The sequence below is a fragment of the Thamnophis sirtalis genome, unplaced genomic scaffold (assembly GCF_051295495.1).
Source record: "Thamnophis sirtalis isolate CommonGarterSnake01/CBP01778 unplaced genomic scaffold, rThaSir2_p1.2 scaffold_4, whole genome shotgun sequence".
Classification (NCBI taxonomy): domain Eukaryota; kingdom Metazoa; phylum Chordata; class Lepidosauria; order Squamata; family Natricidae; genus Thamnophis; species Thamnophis sirtalis.
The window spans coordinates 45,165,213-45,185,236 of record NW_028261384.1 but is presented as its reverse complement, the minus strand read 5'-3'; the positions used below and the strand labels follow the sequence as shown (position 1 = coordinate 45,185,236).

The 20,024-nt window shown below is 38.8% G+C and overlaps 1 protein-coding gene across 7 annotated transcripts in view; it reads right to left on the bottom strand.

Annotated features, from left to right (window-relative positions):
* Positions 1-704: 704 nt before the first annotated feature.
* LOC106537560 (uncharacterized) overlaps positions 705-20,024 on the bottom strand; it is a 97,058-nt gene continuing 77,738 nt past the window's right edge. For 3 of the 7 annotated variants that reach the window (XR_015696352.1, XR_015696351.1, XM_087712839.1), the window contains one exon: positions 5,024-5,356. Coding sequence is in view for 4 of the 7 variants with exons in the window: in XM_087712839.1 (XP_087568965.1) it covers positions 5,214-5,356 (143 nt within the window). In the remaining 3 variants the exon portion in view is untranslated. Of the gene's footprint in view, positions 1,214-2,056; positions 2,240-2,625; positions 2,860-5,023; positions 5,357-6,170; positions 7,667-12,354; positions 12,388-20,024 lie in introns of those variants that run through there. The other 4 variants (XM_087712838.1, XM_087712837.1, XM_087712835.1 and 1 more) reach the window with 3 other exon arrangements.

Below are 20,024 nucleotides of genomic sequence, written 5' to 3'. Positions count from 1 at the left end.
AGGCTGGAAGCATAAGTGGCTCCCAAAAGGAGAGCCTTCAACCATGAAGGTCTAGCATCCAGGGCAAAAGTTTTGGAAAGAAATTTACAATATCCAATTTTCCATACCAATTATTTTCAGACGTTTGATATCACTTTCTGTGAGCTTCCAGGCAGGTTACAAGCATACAGAAGTCCCAAAATTCTTCACAGCCATGCTTTTGCCTTTTAAAGAACTACAGGCTGCGCATTTCCAAAGGATGGTTCTTGAACCTGCCCTAGCTCTTATTTTAGTGAGGCCAAATTGAGTTTAGGCAGTGTGCAATCCTGGCTATTTAATATTTTTAAAATTAGACACAATGGGCCCTGGGGTTCCTACTTATGAGACCACCAGTGCAACATATCCTGCTTTACTGGGCAAGTGGACAGCATCAGATGATGCTGCCCACTTGAGATCCTTTCTGCTAACTCTTCAAGGGGGGAATTGTCTGACGGGAACTTCCCCTCCCCCATGGAATTAGCAGAGAGATATCACTGCTTGGACTTTAATGCCACAGCAAAAATCAACCTTGGAGAAGTTTTGTGTGGAGATAGTTTCAATCTAATTCTGAATGGGGTCTCTCTCTCTCTCTCTCTCTCTCTCTCTCTCTCTCTCTCTCTCTCTCTCTCTCTCTCTCTCTCTGTCTCTCTCTCTCTCTCTCTCTCTCTGTGTGTGTGTGTGTGTGTGTGTTTGTGTATGTGTAGAAGTATTGCTTCTACAATACTGAAAATATAGACATTTGGGACAAATCTCCCTTCCACCAGATAGAAATATCAGGTGTTCAGAATGTGCTGTGCTAGCCATTCTCAAATACAATTTTTACATAAGTACATTAAACTGATTACAATGTAAATGAGACAAGAAAGAAAACCTTACAATGAATTTCTGTGAAGGAGCAAAGAAAGAAAACCTTATAATCACTTTCCACCCTCCCCCATAGTCTTTACAGCTGTCTTCTGGGATTGAAAAGAGTCTTTCAGTCTTTACTTGTCCATCTCAGGGTCATTTCTTTCATGTCTGCTGGATGGCATTAGGCTTGGTTTGCTGGTTTGGTGGTCAGTCAGGCTTGGGAAAGTCTGCTCCACTTTGATTGCTGTGATGACTTTCAGTGGAGGACTGGATCCAAACCCAATTCCTGGCCCAAATGGATGGAAGGTCTCCTCTGGAGGCATCTGGATCCATGTGCTCTGCTCATCTGTGCAGGGTTGAAAGGCATAAAAACAGGGTCCCCTCTCCCACAGAAAAGGCATGGTTGGGGGATTAGAGGTAAAGGGGTGGGGGTTAGATAGCTTGCAGGCAGAGTTTGAAAAATATATATCAGTATTGCAATTGCTAAACAGATAAGATGGTAACAATCTGGGTATATCATAGATGAAAAAAGGGGAGCTGGATTCACATGCTTCAGGAAGGAGATGAGCAGATGAAATAATTTAAACATACAGTAAATGCAAGGGTGAAACCTTTCTTGTAAATGAGCTTAAAACATTCCTCATAACCCTTTATTTTTTTTAAGGTACAGGGAGAGAGGGAGGGAAGAAAGAATAGTTTTCTTTACTCTGTTTTGATGGCCAAATAAACACAAAGTAAAGGCTCCCCCCACCCCTTTCACTCACTTTTCTGGGCCCAACAAATGGAGCAAACACAATTTCTGCCAGTTTACTCTTTTCTTTTTTTGAACAATTTAAAATTCTTGTCTTTTTGGATTGGAGACATTTTATAGTTACAATTACCTCGAGGGTGCACAAAGACTTAGACACACATATACAAAAGAAGAAAATAAAAGAGGGGGGGAATGAGAACTCTCAGGTTTACATACCCTAGTCATTCCCAGCACAAATCTGTTAAATTAGGGAAGGCACAAATCTTAACAACCAAACCAAGTGGTTGCATAGAAAGAGCAAACAGACAAGAAAAAAAAATGTGCCTGGTGTCCCAGGCTTCTAGGAAATCTCCAAGGGAAATTCCTGTCACCCACGAGCTAATGCTTCCTATGATCCTTTACATGTAGGACTCACTTTGGTCTATCTGAGTGACTCACCATAAGTTTTTGGGGGTGAAAAGATTCCGGGAAGGACTTTGATTTCCTCAACAAAGTATTCAGTTCCTTTCCTTGTAGGGAATTCCGCTAAGGTTTTCAGATCCAAAAAGGTGACCTGGAAGGATGTCAGCCCCTTTGCAGTGAGTACCAGCATCCCTTCACTCTTTTCCACATACAATGGGCCTTTGCAACAACAGCAATAAATTTCATTAACTTTTCCATCCATTTTCACACACACTCTCTTTTCCCTAACAGAAGGTCCTTTGCTCTGGCCTGACCCTAATATTTTCCAGGCTCTCTTGGTTAAACACACAGAGGAAGCAAGATCCAGCTGTGATCGGGAGAAGGATCCCATCACTCACACACACGCAGGCATACCCACATTTCCCACGCTTTGCCATGCTTTAAAATTAAATTTTAGAGAATTAAAATTTAGAGGTACTCACTTTCTTTCCAAGCAGCCTTTGAGTTCAACTCAAAAGCCCTTTAAAACCTAGTTCCAAATGGCTAAGGTATGGAAAAATCCACCCACAGACTCAATAGGGTCTGTGCCGACATGGGAGGCTTACCTGGGCCATATCCATTGGTTAAGTTAGCTTGGAGTCCCATCTTTGGGTGCCAAATGTTGGAAGAAATGTCTTTCTGGGTTCAGCTTCCAAGTGGGGAAAAAGACACTGGAGACATGGAGGCTGCTTAGAAAAATGGTTTAATGGTGGACAGGACCACATGGCCTGAGTCCTGAACTTTGGCTTTATACTTCTTACAGCCCCACCTCTCTGTTTCCTGTTCCTGTGTAAGAAATGTATTCTGATTGGTTGTCAGATTCCCATGGGGCCAAATTTGAGTTTCCAGATGCCATGTAGTGAGTTTCTCTGGAAGGCTAATCCTTCCTTTATTATATAAAGCAGTGTTTTTCAACCTTTTTTGTGCAAAGGCACACTTTTTTCATGAAAAAAATCACGAGGCACACCACCATTAGAAAATGTTAAATTTTTTTAACTCTGTGCCTATATTGACTATAGGCGGGTGTTTTTCCCACGGCACACCTTACACTATGTCACGGCACACTAGTGTGCCGCGGCACAGTGGTTGAAAAACACTGATATAAAGTACACTAGCTCAGGCTTTAATGGCTTGTTGACAAAGCGGGAGGGGGAGCTGCAGGGAGCTACTCTGTCTTTAAAAAACATGTTTTTCCCTTTTCACATCCATGGAAATTTAATATTCTGCCTTTTTAATATTTTCTAGGATATTTTATTTTTCTAGGAGAGAGAGAGAGCTAAGTTCCTACATACCAGAGTCAAAAGTATGCCAGTTTTTAAGTTCTCTGGATCACTTCATCTTGCATAATCTTTTGTGCCATTTCGTTTGTCCTAACTGCAGTGATTGCATGATTTAGTTTAGTTTACTTTATTGTCATTGTACCTCATACAAAGAAATTAATTATACATTATAAAAATAAAACAAATCATACATCCTTCACATTCAATATACAATTGAATTGAAAACCCCTGATATTGCATTAATATTGCACTGTACAGTAGAATTCAATATAGTTACTGCTCTGGGAAAGAAGCTGTTTTTCAGCCAATTTGTCCTTGTTTTTAATCTCCTGTACCATCTGCCAGATAATAATAGTTCAAAAAAAGGATGCCCGGGATAAAATGGATCTTTAAGAATGTTTTGAACTTTCTTAAGGCAGAGGGAGCTATAAAGATCTTCCGAAGAGGGTAACCAATGAGCCTCTGGGCAATGACATTGACCCTCTAGAGTGCTGTCCTATCTGCCACTGTACAATTGGCAAACCATACACAGTTGCACTAAGTTAAAATGCTTTCTATTGTGCAGCTGTAGAAGGTCACCAGCAGTTTTTCATTCAGTTGTTTCCTGAAAAGTCTCAAGTGGTATAATCTCTGCTGGGCCCTTTTGACCAGTGCTGCAATGTGAGTGACCCAGGCCAGGTTCTCTTTTATGATAACATCCAAAAACTTTTGTAGCTGACATGCACTGAATGAATGAGTGAGTGAATGAATGAGCCTAATAAAGATAGTGGCACAGTAAAAATATTTTCTCATGGACATACTTGACTAACATTATTTTTAATGTTGTAAAATATCAGTACACCATTTTACTAATCATAAAAGATTAATTTTTAGTTCATTTTATATTATGGAGTAAAAAGTGTTTGTCTTGATGGCTGTGCCTCAAACCAAGTCTGATTATTCAGTCACTCTGTTCTCTTTTTTCCTAGGACTTCTATCTCTCCCATCACCCCAACATAATCCCCACTGATTTTTTTTCTCTTGAAGCAATGAGTGGATATGAATGAATGTTATTCCACAAGACAGGGTTCATCTTAAATTACAAGGATGCAGATTTGGTTGGATAATAGGGGGGAAAAAGGTCCCAGTAAGGAAAGACAGGGTGTGTTCTCCATTAAACACCTGGAAAGTCATTTACTGAGGATGTCATGCTGTAGATTGTTCCACTGTACAACACAACTGCTCTAGATGATATCTAAGGTTCCTTTCAATTCCTACATTCCATTATCAAGGAACTTCAGTTTGAAATTATATCAATATCTGTCTTTTTTATTTTATTTTTAAAGTAGATTGATTACATAGAGACACATATTTGTTTTAACATTGTATGGGATAGTCCAAATCTTTATTTCAAACTTCATGGAAACTTCAAATCTTCTTAGTTGAAAACTTTATTAGCAATTAGCTGATCCTATGTATTAATGTCCCCCATAAATGTAAAAAAAATCAGCAAGTCAAAATTGTCCTAGAATATAAATTTATCATGAGAATAAGGATGAAATTATATTTCTGTCCCAATAAATTTTAAAAGATATCAATACATTTTAAATAGATCTAGTCTATTTTAAATACGCTAGAAATACAATAATATTTCTACTAAAAAGAAACCGAGATCTGTCAAGATATAGGGGATTTTATAAAGCAATATTTATTTATTTCGAAAATGTATACAGACTTTATCTTAAATATATATAATTCTGGGTAGCTAACAGTTTACAAATAAACAATACAAAACATTATTGTTAGCCAACCAAATTTAAAATAATTTAACACAAAGAAAAATAATCTGTAGCACCACATAACAAATCAGATATATAAGGTTTTTAATATCCTCCTTAATACCTGGGGGAAAGCCAAATTTTAATGACTTTCTGAAAGGCCAAGTGGGTTGCAGTGCTCTGAATTGCCGAAGGATGCTTTTGCATTAGACGAATACCACCACTGAGAGGGCACAAATGCTGAGTCCTGCAAGAGGAACCTGAGATGAAACAAACAAAATGTTAAAAAGTTATGATATTTATGTCATTACATCTAAATTACATTAAAATAACCAAGGCAAGGCATGTCACAACTTTTGAGAACCCCTAATATTTGGACATTAAAACTTGAAAAATTTGACACTTTCTAGGACATGTGTAATAATCTGTCCAGTCTGGGGTAATGGTTGTAATAGGCATTCCCACAAATAATATGGTGCTCTCCAACACAGGACAAGATGATCAGCAACATCTTGAATTCTATCCAGAAGTATATTGAAAACTGATGCAGCTTATGCAGCAGTGGGCCACATGGCTGAACTTTGAAATGCCCCAAATGGTGGAAACCGTTGGATTCTAAAGCAATTAAAAGTTCCAAGTGTTTTTCAAGGACAGCTCGATATATACATAGCATGTTCAGAAATGGGTTAAGGCATGACAGACAGTGAGTACAACCTCTCAGTCCAGAAATAGATGTATCTGGTACAAAGCAAATCCTTTCAAAAGCCAAGATTGCCCACAATAATCAGTACAGGTAGACCCCAGACTAAATCAGTCTGCAGAAGGATTATTCCATCAAAGATCACCAGATCTGGATCCCAAAACCCAGAACTGATTGATTGATTGATTGATTGATTACATTTATATGCCGCCCTTTTCCCCAAAGGGGACTCAGGGCGGCTCACAATTCAATCAGGGAAGGGGGTACAGACAGGGGGATAAAAAAGACGAGACATAACAATACAAAATTTTAAAACACACAACAATCATACCATTCGAGAAGGGGGACAAAAAACTCTTTAGCCCCAGGCCTACCTGTTCATCTACCAGTGTTAAATAACAACTTTGTTCTTCCTCACTCAGAATCTTACAGCCTTCTTTCAAAATAACTTTAAACATATTTCTATAATGGCAATTGAAATTGATAGTTGAATTTCATGGAGCTATAAAGAGATTAAAAAGTCAAAATATATGCCCAGGCAAAAAAATTAAAAATTGCAAAAACTGAAACCCTAATTATGAAAGCCAAAGTTTGGATAACTTATTCAGAAGTATATATGCTTAAAATACTTTAAATGAATTAATATAGGTATCTCTTTAAGTGTGTATATCATTCTTGAAATAGTATCATTTTCACAGCATTTATTTTCCCACACACTCATGTAGATTTTTAACCATCTGTTTATGTCAATATTAATATGAGACATGTAATTTGAAATGTTTACATCTATAAAGGAATAAAAAAAATCAGAGTAATTATTGTAAGTGTTAATTTATGTTATTCTAGGATATTTAAAACAATAAAAACACCAACTAAAACTCTGGTTTTTATAGATGCCCATGCTATGTTAGAGATTATAGGAAATGTAAGCATTTATTCCAGTTATTATTATTGAGGAGCCATGGAAGCGCAGTGGTTAGAATGCAGTACTGCAGGCTAACTCACTGTTCATTTCCAGAAATTTGATTCTTATCAGCTTAGGGTTGACTTCCATTCAGGGGTGAAATGAACTTACCTTTGCTACTGGTTCGCAAATGTGAGCGCATGCGTCACCTTCATGCATGTGCACGACCTTTTGTGCATGCACAGTGTGTCAAAAACAGGTCATGATGACGTCTTGGTGGGTGGGCAGTCGCCACCACTACCAGTTCACCTGGCTGAATACCATCTCTGATGGCGATGTAATATTTTATCTTCCCATGTGTCTTTTCTGTTCTTCATTTGTTATTACTTGTAGGCCATTTTGGTCTGATCAGTATTCATGAAGCCTTCCTGGTATACTAGCTTCAGTGCACCTTCTTCACTGTCCTTCAGATATTCTTCCAATTACCTTTTTTCTTCATCATCTAATGTATTTGCAACATTCTACATCCACACATTTTTCTTCATAAAAAGAATCTGTCAATGTTGCTCCCAGAATGAAGGACATGATTCATTGTCATTATTTTTCTAGTCTTCCTATTCAGGAGTTTTAGTTCTGCTTGAATCCAGTCCACTATTCGAACTGTGTATCTAATGACTGGAATTGTCCAGGGGTTAACTGCCTTGATGATATTTCCTCCAGTGAATTTGGACCTAAAATCTTCTCTTTTATATTAACTTCTAATCTTTTTCTTGACTTCAGTGTGCTTGATATTGTCAGCTTGAAGGTTGCCAAGTGTTTCTAGTGAACCTCTTCATCCAGACTCTTGATGTTATATCCATAAGGCATCCTAATTCCTTCAGTTTTCACTATTTTCTCCATTTGGTGGTAAGAGAAAACCAGCAGAGTTATGGAATTGTTTTCATTTGGATTCATTTCATTCTCTCCCTTGTCTCAGAAAAGCAAGTAAAGAAATAGAAGTAAGAAGGAATTAAAATAAAGAATAACTAGCATCTAGAATGAAACAATCTGGTAGTTTATTAAACTACAATACTACATCAGTGGATTTCACTGTGCAGACTTCAAGTCCCAGAATTCCTCGGCCAGTGTATATTTGTCAATATATTTTGTTATAGGATGTTAGATTAGTTTCACATTCAATTAACCCTAATTTAACATTCTGTTTGGAATAAGTTGAGAATGAGTAGGGTTCTTGGTGAAGGCATTTGGAGCTTTATACCTATTTTCATGAATTGTTCTACTTTTGTTTAAGACTGTTTTCATTATGGTTGATTTTTTGTTTTGTTTTTAGATGTTATTGATGGTGATGTTTTTAATATTTTAAATATTTTTTCAGACCAATGGGAGTGGGGTAGGATAGAAATGTAATATTTTTTCTAAAAATCTCAATTAATAAACAAATATAAAAAATTGCCATATATTAAACATATATTTTTGTTAATCCCCTGCCAGTTTAAAGTGCAGAATATCTCTTAATTTCCTGATAAATCAGGGCAATGGTTTCAAAAACACCTGATGTAACATTGGAAGCAGTAAAAGACATTCTTGATAAGCTTGAGATTCTTTGAAAGGTGAAGGCATTATTTCAGATGCAATAACTTTTCCCAAGGTATTCATTTACACAGCATTGTACAATTAATTACAAAATGAAGAAAATTCAGATTTGTCCAAAATTAACTCAGAAAATGTAAAGGCTTGAATTTAATTGCTATTTAATATCCCTGTTGTCATATATTAATGGTTCCCAATCCCTGTCCATGGCACACTGCTGCGCCATAGCCTATTTGGAACTGGACTGGATGAGCAGCAGACTGGTGCATATGCAGCTCAACTCATATAAGTGGCAGGCCAACATGTGTACACACATGTGCACAGCTTAACTAGTGCAAGTCAAGCTGCATATTGGCATATTGCTTATAAGATGTGTCATGCCCCATTGCAGTCTGAATCTGCACTGAAGGGTGAGCGGAGCAGTGGCTGACAGAGACTGACAGAGACAGTCACTCATGCCCTTGTGACCTCAAGACTGGACTACTGCAATGCGCTCTACATGGGGCAGCTCTTGAAGAGTTTTCGGAGACTTCAGCTGGTCCAGAATGCAGCCGCGCGAGCGATTGTGGGTGCACCTTGGTACACCCACGTTACATCTATCCTCCGCGAGCTGCACTGGCTGCCTATTGGTCTTCGGATACGCTTCAAGGTGCTACTCATCCCTTATAAAGCCCTACATGGTATTGGACCTGGGTACTTGAGAAACTGCCTCCTGCCAATTGCCTCCCATAGACCCATTAGATCCCACAGATTAGGCCTCCTCCGAATTCCATCTGCCGGCCAATGCCGGCTGTCGACCACCCGGAGGGGGGCCTTCTCTGTGGCTGAGGGCCCTTTGGAACGAGCTCCCCATGGAGATTCAGACCCTTGCCACCCTTCAGGCCTTCTGGACAGCTGTTAAGACCTGGCTGTCCCAGCAAGCCTGGGGTTGAGTCCCCCCCCCTGCTCAAACTTGTTGCGCTTGCTGTGTATTTTTTAAATTGTTGTATCACTGTCCTGTTTGTCTTACTTTTCTGTATTGTTCCCCTTTCCTTGGTTTTTGTTCAGCCGCCCTGAGTCCCTTCGGGAAATAGGGCGGCCTACAAATCGAATAAATACCAATACCAATACCAAGGAACTCATTGGCTTTGGAGGAACAGGGAGAAGAGCAAGATGAGGCAGCCCTGGGTCCCTCAGACTTGGGACAGCAGGGAGGAATGGGGGCAGGATGACCAAAAGAGGGCAGGCAGTGGAGATGAAGAGTGATGGAGCTCAGGTGATGAGCAGCGACCACCCTCTCCTGATCCTCGAGTACAGAGAATGGAGAGGAGGTGGGAACAACGCAAGCTGACCCAACAACTCAGGAGGAGCACACCCCACGTCTCTTCACAAGGCACACCTGAGGACTGAAGAAGATGGTGTGGGAAGGGGCATTTGTCAAGAACAAACACTGAATTTGTGGAGTTTTGTGTGTCATTGCCAATGTTTGGAGTTTCCTGGACTTCTTGCTTCTTGAATTAATTGCCTTGTTCCTTGGCTTCCTGAAACCTGTGCCTCATTCCTTTGCTTCCGGGACTCATTGACTTATTCCCTTGTCTGCTGAATTTCTTGCTTTGCAGCCATTGTTCTAACAGCATTTTGCTGGACTAGTTGTGAAGAGGTGTGTGTGTGTGTGTTTGTGTGTGTAAGCACTTTGCTCTGGGACTTGCCATCAACATAGGAGCATTTGGGGGAAAGTTGGAGCAATAAAGGGGTGGATTGAACTATCAGCTGACTGTGTTGTCTCCGTGCCTTGCCCCATGTCATCACAAGAGGTGTGTGTATGCATGTGCATCCCAGCTTGCCATTTGCACAAGTTGAGCTGTGTGTGTGCATGTACACCAGAATTGCTCTTTCTCTTCTCTTTCCCCCCACCCTGCTGGGCCGCAAAACACAAAGGTTGGAAACTGCTGTCATATATAATATTGTCTATGCTTCCTGAATCCAAACTTAATTTGGGAGCTTTAGCATTAACACATATATTCTGAAAAAAAGGCTATGTTTAATATACTATAGAATATTTTTCCCACTATAGTTGGTACAAGATGGAAAAAATCCATCTTGTACCAGTTACATTGGCTGTCAAATAATTATATTGATTGTACTGTGCAAATGTTTGACCTGTTTCACAAATAACTTGATTGAATTCTGCCTTTAAATAAAATCAACAAATCAATTTCATGTGCAAAAACAGATAAGGTGTTTTCTGCTTACTTATATAAAATGGCATCTTAAACTATATGCAGTTTAGATCTGTTGCAGTTAAAAGATCATGTTCCTATATATAAATTCGCTAGCCATTGAGAGTACAGACTTCTGGGATCATATAGGAAATCATTTAAACTGGATTTGTGGTAGTGATATCAAGTTGATTAAACTTTCTTCAGTGATCGTCAATGAACTCTATAATTATAGGCCTTGAAGCAAGCATTTAAGATTCGCCATTTTACTTGGTTTTATTATGTTGATCTTTGCTTTAATGTTATGGCATTGTTTAATTTTAAATATGTTATACTAGTGTTAAACACATACCTACAAAGAGATCTCATGGAAGTTATATAGTCCTGCAAGCTGCCTTCTAAGGAATTTTCTAGATCTTCCCAATATTCTACTTGCCACTAGAAGGGTGACAATCTTTTTTATTGTGATTCAATTCTTTAAACTATCCATCCTGTTGCAGTTTCGAAACAGTTTAAACTTCTCACATTTATGAATCTGAAATGATGCATGGTTATATATAGACCATTGAAATGGTAGTATCAGGTGGTGGGTACTTTTTGCATTATGCTGTTACTAACATCATTTGTGTTTACAGCACAGAGTGTCTTTTCTGTTATACACTGTTCTAAAGCTCTTGATAATACAAAGTGAATGCATACCTGATTTAAATAAATATTTATAGCTCAATTTCTTCAATAAATAAACTTCTAATAAAATGAATAAATTAACAGTAGCCTGACACTTTATATCAATGTGATAGGCAATTAGTCATGTCTGCCTTCACACATTGGTATAGAGAAATAATGCCAAATCTATTTTACAAAGCAATGCAGATAAGACTGTAGGTTATATAGTCTGACATGAATGAGCCATTTTGCTGTTTTCAGGTTGTTTGTCAGTGTTTCTCTCCTTTTTTTAAAAAAAGAAAAACTTATCCATCTGTGCTTTCATGGAAAGTATAATAATTTCACTTTTACCTATATTCTTATTTGTTGGAAGAGAAAAAGTTTCCAGTAAGAAATAGAAATAAATCAGTTGCAAATGCATTAATACACAGCAGTACAGATCTTTCAAATTTCTCCACAGTTTATCTAAGTTAAAAATATCCAGGATTATTAGAAGACTTTAAAAAAAATAACTAAGAAAGTAGAATAATAGGTTTGCTTTTAATATAGCCACTTTTTATTCCATGACATTTTCAAAGATTTTAGATTTAAAACTCATAGATTTTTTTAATAATATAGAATGAATAAATACCATTTGCATATCTTGAAATAACTTTTAGAAATCTCTTAGCTTATAAATATATAAATCACTATATAATTTCTATATAATATCAATAGGAGATATCCAAGCATAATTTGCTATTTAAGATGCTTGTAGCATCAAAAGCTTTTTTGACTGCTACATGTTCTTTTTCTGAAGAAGAGCAACAATGTTCACATATTTACTGTGTAAGAGATATATATCCATCATGTTTTAGGGTAAAGTGACAACTATTGTGAGTGGGGACTGACAAAAATGGGAACAGCAAAGCTTTGTAGAGTCAGGATTTGCTGTGATGGAGGATTGGTTTGAACAGAAATGTTTGTCAAACCTATGTCAAATTTACAGTAGTTTTCCTATATCCTCCCCCAATTAAAAATGGAAAGAAACCCATATTTAACTGTACATTAAGGGAGATCTATAGAAAAAGAGTTGAAGATAACATGTGACCTTCGAGATTGGTTGCTCACATTAGGATATAGTATCTAAAGTTGACTGAGTTTAGACTGATCATATATACTTTATCAGGAAACTCCTTAGTCAATGAATTTTATAATCACCTGTGAACTGTGCAGGGTTAGGATTGGATCCAGCTGTGCAGAAATAGATATATAAACAGTTGTTACAAATTTATTAACACATCTACAAAAATAAGTTAAATCCCAATTCCATCTGATCAACCAGAAAAATATAGGTATTGGAAAAATATTTAAATCCAAGTAAAGTACATATCAGTATAACAATTTTAACAATATAATAAAAGAAGAAATGTAATTTAATAATAGACAACATCAAAACAATGTTTAAAATAGGTTATATGAGGTAGAGGTTTTTTTTTTAATTTTCTTTCCAAATTTATGTGAGGCACAACTGAAATAGCCCACTCTGTCTTTCTTTTAAAAGATTAATAACACTTTCAGTAAATCAGTAAAGGCTGTCTCATCACGTAGAAATCTAAGGTAATGCATTCAGAAATAAAATGTTAAGACAAATAGTTTAACAAATTTGCAAATATTGTATTTTTACTTTGGTTTAGCTAGGATCAATATTTCAGTTCAATATCTCTTATTTTATAGAATTTAAGAAAGAGCACAAATTGGGATTGCATTCTTTATTTCAAAGACATTTGTAATAATTACCAATTATGAAGAGCTGAATTTAGATCTAATGCTGTAATATACATACTGGTGGTAATTTTATTACTTCTGAATTCTTGCCAATAAGGAAATACTTAAATGGTTCATGATTCACTACCAGTTTTTTTTCCAAGGTGAAAAGGTAGGGGAAAAAAATAGACATGCAGCAACTTAAGTAGAAACAAGTTTAAACATTCAACAATATCAGAGTATTGTGCCTTGGGGAAAAAGATGGTTCCAAGTAATTGGTGAAATTTGTCTAATAGATTTTGGTTAAGATCAATTTTACTAACTTGCTAATATATAGAATTCTATCTATTAAGTTCTTCTTTGTATTGATGACTGAGAATGAAAATGATGCAGATGAAATATATTGAATAAAATACATAACTTCTAAAAGTTTAGTCAAGTTCATAGTTCATGGTCTATATGCTTTTTCTTCTATATTGATAAAAATGTTATTTATAATAAAGTCCATAGACTAAAATGCATCAAAGTGAACCACTCAGAAATTATGGTCAGAAAAATAAATGCTGCAATAAATAATTAATATTGGTCTGCAGTACATTTTAGCATTTTTCTTGTCCCTCTCCCCTTAAACTTTATGCTGGATACAAAAAGATTACAAACTAATACAACCACTTAATGTTGTCAAATAGCTATTCTTATAGTAGGTGTTATCTGTCTATCTTTATCTATCCTTACTTACCCGCTGTATTTCCCCCAAAATAAGAGCTGGTCTTATTTTTAGGTCCCAAAATAAGCCCTAGTACTTATTTTGGGGGGTGTCTATTTGCTTTTGAGGGCTACTGCTGTGAGGCAGGGGAGGTGGAGCTGCTCAATGCTCACAGCAGCTTACTTCAGGACCCCCGTTGTTTCATGTCTCGACAACTGCCTTGCGGTGGCAGCACCAACAACCATATGCAGCAGGAACCCATGTGGTTGCTTGCCCACTTCTTCCAGCACTGGCACAGCACTAAGCTTGCCCCAACAACTGCCTCACCTCATGGCGGTGGCCCACTTCTTCCTGCATAGGTATAACAATGCAAGAGGAGGCTGAATGATGCTCCGGTGCTGTGGCCACAAGGTGAGGTGGGGAGGGGTTAAAGGATGAGGCAAGACAGGTGGGGGTGGAGTGTGGCTGACCACTCATCATTCATTCACCAATAAATTCATAAAAATAAGCTCTCTCTCTCTCCATGTGTGTGTATTCCTTCTTAAATATATGTTATTTTCCAATATATGAACACAGGACTCCGTGTTCAGAATTTAGACCATCTATATCCCCAGGTACATAATAGGCACCACAGATTGTCTAATAAAACCTAACCGTATAGGCAATCTCTTTGGCTACACTATTTTAGTCACTTTGGATGTTGAAGTTCTACATATCAAAACATCTTACAAACGAAGACTTGAGTGCATGAAAAATATCATTACTGTGTCACTTTGTACTCACTCATGTACTTCATGTCAGACCAAGCGCTTTTAACATCCAGCATCAGAGCCTACCTTCGGGCAATTAGGACAACTTAAAGAACACACATTGCCTCTCTGATTGCTTCCGCTGAGTCGCGCCCAGCCGCCTTGTTCAGCATAACCCGTTCCCTCCTAAATAGGAGGGATACGAGCGATCCTTTGCAAGGCAGAGCTGAGTATTACGTCCAATTCCTCGCGGATAAAGTTGCTCGGCTTCGGACGGACCTGGACTCCAATTGCGCAGAGCCAGCTGAGGCACCAGGGGAGAATCTGGCTGGACATCACTGGGTTGATTTTCAAGCTGTTACCCCTGAGGACGTGGACAAGGCCATGGGAGGTGTAAGTGCCTCCACATGCATACTGGACCCGTGCCCCTCCTGGCTGGTCGCTAACAGCAGGGAGGTGACACGGGGCTGGATCCAAGCGGTTGTTACCGCCTCCCTTCGGGAGGGGTTCTTTCCCCCTGCTCTAAAGGCGGCGGTGGTGAGACCCCTTCTGAAGAAACCATTTCTGGATCCAGCCGTCTTAAACAACTATCGTCCAGTCTCCAACCTCCCCTTTGTGGGGAAGGTTGTTGAGAAGGTGGTTGCCTTTCAGCTCCGGCGGTCCTTGGAGGAAACCAATTATCTAGATCCCTTCCAGTCAGGATTCAGGCCTGGCTACAGCACGGAAACTGCTTTGGTTGCACTGATCGATGATCTCTGGAGAGCCAGGGATGGGGGTCATGCCTCCATCCTAGTGCTCCTTGACCTCTCAGCGGCCTTTGATACCATCGACCATGGTATCCTTCTGCGATGACTGTGGGAGGTGGGGGGGAGGCACTGTCCTACGGTGGTTCTCCTCTTACCTCTCGGACAGGTCGCAGTCGGTGTTGGTTGGAGGGCAGAGATCGACCCTTAGGCCCCTGAATTATGAGGTGCCGCAGGGTTCGGTCCTGTCCCCCCTCCTGTTTAATATCTACATGAAGCCGCTGGGTGAGATCATTCGACGGCACGGGATAAAATACCACCAGTATGCGGACGATACGCAGTTGTATCTGTCCGCCCCGTGCCAACTCAGTGAAGTAGTTGACGTGATGTACCAGGGCCTCGAGGCTGTTAGGGACTGGATGGGGGTTAACAAGCTTGTATTCAATCCAGATAAGACCGAGTGGCTGGTGTGTTTCCCTCCTACTAATTGGCCAAGTGTTCCATCTCTCAGGCTGGGGGGTCAAACAGTACGCCCCTCAGACAGGGTTCGCAATTTGGGAGTCCTCCTGGACCCACAGCTGACTTTTGAACACCACTTGTCGGCTGTGACCAGGGGGGCATTTGCCCAGGTTCGCCTGGTGCACCAGTTGCATCCCTACCTGAACCAGGAGGCCCTCACTACAGTCACTCGTGCCATTGTGACCTCTAGACTGGACTACTGCAACGTGCTCTACATGGGGCAGCCCTTGAAGAGCATTCGGCGACTCCAGCTTGTCCAGAATGCAGCCGCGCGAGCGATCGTGGGTGCACCTCGGTTCACCCACGTAACACCTATCCTCCGCGAGCTGCACTGGCTGCCTATTGGTCTCCGGATACACTTCAAGGCGCTAGTCGTCACTTATAAAGCCCTTCATGGTATTGGACCTGGGTACTTGAGAGACCGCCTGCTGCCAATTACCTCCTCTAGACCGATTAGATCCCACAGATTAGGCCTCCTCCGAATTCCATCCGCCAGCCAGTGTCGACTGGCGACTACTCGGAGGAGAGCCTTCTCTGTGGCCGCTCCGACCCTCTGGAACGAACTCCCCGTGGAGATTCGAACCCTCACCACCCTCCAGACTTTCCGCAAAGCCCTCAAAACCTGGCTATTCCGACAGGCCTGGGGCTAAAAAGCTTCTACCCCCTTCTCGAATGGTATGACTGTTGTGTGTTTTAAATTATGTATTGTTGCGCGTTGTTTTAATTTTTGTCTGTATCCCCCTCCCTTAGTTGAGTTGTGAGCCGCCCTGAGTCCCCTTCGGGGGAAAAGGGCGGCATATAAATAAAATAAACATTCAAACATTCAACATTCAACTTTGGTCATAGCAATAACTTTCTTATCTCTCTTTAATCCCTGAAACTTCTCTTTACTTAAGATTAATTGATTTTTATTATTTGAACTCAGGGAAACATGTCTCATCAAATTCCATCATGATTTTAATAATTTTCCTCCATCACCAACCTCATCTTAGACCTATACACAGAACAAGAACATCCCCTCAACATTACTATAAAATTACCAATAGGCACATAAACATTGCATTGTACAGAAGGCCTACAAATTAATATGCATAGATATATGATTCTGCTTTTCATGAGAGCATTGTATCTTATCATCTACATTCAAGCCTTTTGCTATAATCACATTTGTTTTGACCCACTTAACAGAGATGCTGTCAACTGATTATTTAGAAGACTGAACTACCCATTCAACAAAATCAATTATAAAATCCATAATGCCAGATCAATATCGATTAAGGATTTATTAAAAGACACATCAAGAAAAAGAATAATGGAATACTACTGATTGTCACCTACAACTCACAGCTCAAACCATTCAAAGCTACAACTCATTGTGCATACTGAACAACAATACTGATGAGCCATGGTGGCAATGTGGTTAGAATGAAGTATTGCAAGCTAATTCAGCTCACTGCCAGAGTCCAATCTTCACCAGCTCAAAGCTGACTCAGGTTTCCATTCTTCCAAGGTCAGTAAAATAAGGACCCAGATTGTTGGGGGCAACATGCTGACTCTGTAAACAGCTAGAGAGGGTTGTAAAGCACTGTGAAGTAGTATATAAGTCCAAGTACTCTTGCTATATTGCTTCTCTTTTGGCAATGAATGGCAGGCCTGTTCTTGCATATGAATCGCCATCCAACCTGACACAGATTCTTGCTCCCAAATTTGACATCATGACTCAGAACAAGGACAAAGTAATATCAAAGTATTTCAATCTCCCGGGACATTCTTTAGCAGACTTCAAAATGACTGTTTTGAAAAAAACTGGACTTTTAACAGCATCATTGAGTGAGAAATTGTTGAACATCAAAAGGTTTTAGGCAATCTCAGGTCTCAGCAAACACGATGGATTTTAACACATTACAATTGTTAATTGATAAGGGACTTGTGATCTCTCACAAGCAACCTGCATTTTCACAACCAACTTAACTTTCCCTCTCTTTCCCGCCATCTCATCCCAGTTTAAATCCTATGTTAATCTAGCCATTTTATCTATCTGCTGAAGTAATCTGAGACTCATGGAAGATTATGCCTTTTAATAAAATCTGTATTGTTGCAAAAGGTGCTACTTAATTTTCCCCCCGAAAAATACTGCATGTTTCAGTTTTAAAAGCCAAGGATAGTATTTCCTAGGAGACATCAAGTTTTCCATTTCTTGAGATGCTAAAAGTAGTTCCAAAAATGATACAATTTTTAGAAGCTAGATAACTAACAAAACTTTGACTCCTTGTACCATATTACAACTAGACAAAGAATCTTACTTTTCTATCTAGATTTTGTAAATCATTAAGTTTTTATCTACCTTTTATATATTTATACTGTGTGTCTATTTCTTTATATATTTGTCAACTTAATATTAAATACTAAATTTAATATTAAAACTATAAGTTAAATAATAAATGTCTTTCCTACTTCAATGTATATGTTAATAATGTTTTTTTCTGTTTCTTACTGTTAGGTTTTGAATGTGTTTTTTAAAAAAAGACCAGTCTGAGTATTTAGTCTGTAAAATACCCTGTAGTCAATTTTATTTTAGTATATTTTATTGTTATTTTTAAGTAATAGAAATAGGTTGAAATTGTAAAGGAAGAACACTGATTTTAAAAACAAATATGCCTGGCCTGATTTTGCCATCCCAGCAACCAAGTTATCATTTTTTACCCTGCCTGCCAGTTCTTACTTTTTCTGCTGACATTTGTCTTAATCGCTCCTTTGTGGTTCTATTGTCTTCAATCATTCATTTATATCTCATTCTTCCTTCTCTGTTACTTTTTATGCTTCATGATTTAAGTGAGGTGGATTGTGGGCCTGATCCATGGGTATTGTTCCATGTGAAAGAGAAGTTTGCTGGGAAGGAAAGTTAATCAAGCAAGGAACTGAAGGGGAACTCATTGGTAGATGGAGTAAATGTTGTTACCTTTTTAAAAAGGGAATGGCTGCCATTGAGTTTGACTGAATGGGAATTCCTGCCTGCAAAGATCCACCAGACTTAAGTGGGATTCAAAGCAAGTTTGCAGAAAGGAAATAAACACTTAATAAACTCTCAGCATACAAACAAACTGAAGTAGGAAGCTTTTCAGAAGAAAATAAAATTCAAGCAAAACATGTGACCAAAATTAAAAAAACAGTGCAATCCTTCTAACTATGTCTTCAGGCTAGCTCAAGGGTTCTTTTTTCTTAAGCCTTTAAATCTTTATTAAGTGAATCTTATTCAGACACTGACAAATATTCATATGCCCTACCGGCATTTCACTCAACATCCCCACAGTCTTGCTCTTATCTTCTGTTCTTGTTGTGATTCCTGCAGACTAGAATTAATTACAAAGGTGATTTTTAAAAACTAGGGCCTGAAACACAACTTGAATAAGCTATCCTTGCTATACCAAAGCAGAAAAGTAAAGTCAATAAGAAAATTCTTGAGAGCTGATCTTTTCCTTTGAACTAGAGATGCCAAATTGAAAGGTGTGGGTGTGATGTGCCTGTTCCATTTTAAAACAGCCACAAGCATAAGATAAGATCAGCTGATACTGCATATTCTATAATGAACATCCAAAGGACATTAGAAGCTACATGAGTGCCTTGCCTATGACTCCAGCAAACTGACCTCAAGTTGCCTATTCTCCCTTGATCCTGGACGCTCATAAAGCTGGCTAGGCAGGACCCTGCATTGCATTCCATAATGAATAAGAGATATCTTTAATAGCATCAAGCCACATTGCTGAGTTGGAAGGTAAGCCAGATTGGGCCTAATTAGTTCTTGAACGGGAGTTTATCAGTAAATACCTGAGATGTTTAGATCGAAAAATCCATGATGTCTTCTTAGAAGGCAAGCAATTTGTATTGTTACAAAAAATAAATGAATAAAACAAAAACCTGTTGGGTTGTATCATAAGGAAGTCAACACCAACAAGTTCTAGCTTGTGTGTTGAGTATCAAACACATTATGAATACTGGGACAAAATGTTCACATAAAAATGAGTTGAGTACCAAATTTGACGAGTTTCAAAGCAGCTGAGAACCAAGGTGCCACTGTAACTTTATGCCATATAGGGTTTTATACATTAATACCTATATTTTAAGTTGCACTTGCAAGCCTATTGATAACCAAGATAGGGCCTTGGCACATGGATTGCTGGATTTTGAATCAATTGAAGCTTTCTAGTAATTTTTAAAGTCCTATGTAAGGCATATTACAATAGTCATTGTCAATGTAGCAAGGTCCTCTTTCCCGATAATGGGGAAACCAGCTTAAATTGCATAATGCCTTTTCAGGCTGCAGTAACCACATGCCATTCTAGAAGGAACCTGAATCTAGAAGGAACCATAAGTCACAGAGCTACATCATCAAGGGTAGTGTTCACCTGT